Genomic DNA, 3,163 nt, shown 5'->3' on the forward strand with positions numbered 1-3,163 from the left:
TAAAGCCAACAACTTTTATTATCTTTCAAGTGTTTTCTAGAAATAAAAACGGGAATGTAGCAAACGGGTCAGGGTTGTACAAAAAAAAAGCAGGTTTGTACACGTGGCTCTATTTACAACCGGAACTGGCTCTCTACCGCATCACGCATCACGCACAGCAGCTGCACTTGTCGGAGGCTCCTTTGCAGACGCAGCCCTGGGCGCACTTGGCACAGCCCACGGGGCAGCAGGAGCAGCAGCCTGGAGGAGAAGGGGCGGCAGAGATGAGCGCTTGGGAGAAAAGATCAGTAAGAAACCCCGTCCTTCGCAACAGGGGCCATGGTGGAGGAGGTGCCACCTTCCCTAGGGCGCCAACGGCCCTGTTTAAATTCCCCTGGGGCGGAGGGCATGCAGGGTGGGGGCGGGAGGGGCAGGTAGGGAGCAGAAGAGAAGACTGCACTCACTCTTCTTGCAGGAGGTGCATTTGCAGTCTTTGCATTTGCAGGAGCCGGCGCAGGTGCAGGAGCCACCTGCGAGGAGAAAAACAGGTGCGAATGGTCCCCGGATACCCAACCAGTGAAGGGGTGCCCGGAGCCGCGTTAGCGTCCCAGGTCCACAACGAACCCAGCTCCACAACCCACTGTCGGTAAAACGGAGGACCGTGGAGAAACGTGCACCGGCCGCTTTAAGAACGGTTAGCACCCTGGACCCAGAGGAGCAGGACCCCGGCAGCCCCAGCCCCGGGCCAGGCCCGCTTACCGGTGGCGCAGGAGCAGTTGGGGTCCATGGCGAGCTGAACGGCGGCGGGAGTCCGAGGACAGACGAGACACTGACGGCTGGGACTTGCAGGAGGCGCTGCGGAGCGGAGCGCGCGGGCTGCCTTTATAGCGGCCGCCGCGGGGCGCGTGCAGAGGCCCGCGGGGCCGGGCGCCGCCTGCACACGCCCCCATGAGTCAGAGGGGCGGCGGGGCCGGGCCGGGCGCACCGGGCTGTGCACACGGATCCCGGCGGCTGTTGCCCGGAGCCTCCCAGAACCTCCCGCCGGGCGACCTCGCGCGGGTGGGGCCGGGTGCAGAGCTGTGACTGGGCGTTCGGGACGTGCGCCCAGCACCCGGCTCTGACCTCCCGCTGTGACCTCCGGCTCAACTCGCTCCCCGCACCCCGTGTGCCCCGTACTTGAACCCTAGTGGTTAGAGAGCCTGAAAGCCGACTTGGGGGATTCTGCTGGGACAAATAATCCGTTGGAAGCGAGAACACTTAACCAACAATTCTATGTACGTGCCAAGGTTTAATAACTGGGTAGCATCATATTAAACCCGTGGGACGTTATTGACACATCTTACCCACTGTCTATCCAGTGCTCTGGCAAGCAATAGGAAGTACAGGCTTCCAGTTCTGCGGGAGCTCTCATTTCACCAACACTGGGAGGTAGGGACTCTGTCATTCCTTTTTAAAGAGGAGGAAATCGCCCCGGCTGGTGTGGCTCAATGGTTTAGCATTGACCTATGAACCAGGAGGTCATGGTTAGGTTCCCCTTCAGGGCACATGCCTGGGTTGCAGGCTCCATCCCCAGTGTGGGGTGTTCAGGAGGCAGCCAATCAATGATTCTCTCTCATCACTGATATTTCTTTTCTTTTTTACTTTTTAAATATATTTTATTGATTTTTCACAGAGAGGAAGGGAGAGGGATAGAGAGCTAGAAACATCGATGAGAGAGAAACATCGATCAGCCGCCTCCTGCATACCCCCCACCAGGGATGCGCCCGCAACCAAGGTACATGCCCCTGACCGGAATCGAACCTGGGACCCCTCAGTCCACACGCCAACGCTCTATCCACCAAGCCAAACTGGTTTCGGCTTCTTCTTTCTTTTTTTTTTTTTTTTAAACGTATATTTTTATTGATTTCAGAGGGGAAGGGTGAGGGAGAGATGGAAGCATCAATGATCAGCTGCCTCTTGCGCACCCCCTATTGGAGATCAAGCCCGCAACCCAGGCCTTGACCGGAATTGAACTTGGGACCCTTCAGTCCACAGACTGTCGTTCTATCCACTGAGCCAAACCAGGTAGGGCCATCATTGATCTCCCTCTCCCTTCCGCCCTGAAATCAATAAAATATTTTTTAAAAAACAAATAAAGAGGAGGAAATGGGGGTTACGTAACTTGCCCAGGGTCACCGAGCTCAGGAGTGCAGAACCTGGTGATTCCATTAGAGAGCCGGCCGATGCTGAAGGCTCGCTAAGGGTAGGCATCACCCGGCCACAGGGGAGACCAGAAGCCACGAAGCCACAAGCCTGTGCTCCGGAAACTCATGGGCACGGGGCAGTGGCAGCAGGGTCATGGCTAGGATGGAAGGCGCCCTCTGGGGCAGGGGGAGCCGAGAGGAGGAGACCCAGTGCAGCCTGGGAGGAAGTGGGTCAGGGACGCGAGGAGGGTGAGGCCTTGCCAGGCAGGGGAGGGAGGAGCAGAGGAGGCAGCTGGCCGGAAAGTGGACACGTTCTGGAACATGTGGAAGGGAAAAACCCACAAGAACTTTCTTCCCCGGGGGATGCTGAGAGGAAGAGAGGCCAGGCGGCCCGGATTCCTCTCCGCATCATCAACCTCCGAGTGCCAAGAAGGTGTCGTCAGAGTCAGGAAGCGGGTTACTAGAAGGTCCCTGGCAGGCTAGGGGCTGCTGGCGGCTGCGGCGGGCTGCAGTGAGGAGCGGCAGGGAACAGGCTGTCCTGGCAGCGTTGACGGGCAGTCCTATGGAGATGTCTTCACAGCTCAGCTCAAACGTCACTTCCTCCGGGAGCCGTCCTGAGCCCCAGGCTCCGTCAGGGTGCCCGTGGCACGAGCTGGAAAAACATCCTGTGCTTTTCCTCCTGGAACGTCCCTGTCTGTGATACACGCGGACGTACCTGTGTCCTTCCCCAGCCCAGGCTGCCGCTGAGCACTCGGGAGCGTTCATCGCCCCTGCAGTGGTCTGCAGCCCCGGCACAGGGGGCGGCTTCATAAATATTTGCCACGTAAAGGGCTGGGGGTGATCGCCTTGATGGCTCCTCCCTTCCCAGCCTTCACCGCGTGTTAGGGCCGATTGCAAAGTGAAAGAACAAACTTTTTCCACCTCTCTGGGACCTGTGTGCTAACTCAAATAAAAATACCAAGCAGGGCCCAAGCAGGTTTTGCTCAGTGGATAGAGCACCG

At 58.2% G+C, this 3,163-nt stretch overlaps 1 protein-coding gene across 1 annotated transcript; it reads right to left on the reverse strand.

The window, feature by feature from the left end:
- On the reverse strand, positions 1 to 871 carry LOC307116392 (metallothionein-2A). The gene is made up of 3 exons (XM_079800314.1): positions 739 to 871; positions 444 to 509; positions 1 to 240 (listed from the first exon to the last, which is right to left on the reverse strand). Exons 1-3 carry the CDS (start codon positions 764 to 766, stop codon positions 149 to 151), a joined length of 186 nt encoding a protein of 61 aa, XP_079656440.1. The 5' UTR covers positions 767 to 871; the 3' UTR covers positions 1 to 148.
- Positions 872 to 3,163: the final 2,292 nt, after the last annotated feature.

Source organism: Cnephaeus nilssonii (assembly GCF_951640355.1).
Source record: "Cnephaeus nilssonii genome assembly, chromosome: 20".
NCBI classification, from domain to species: domain Eukaryota; kingdom Metazoa; phylum Chordata; class Mammalia; order Chiroptera; family Vespertilionidae; genus Cnephaeus; species Cnephaeus nilssonii.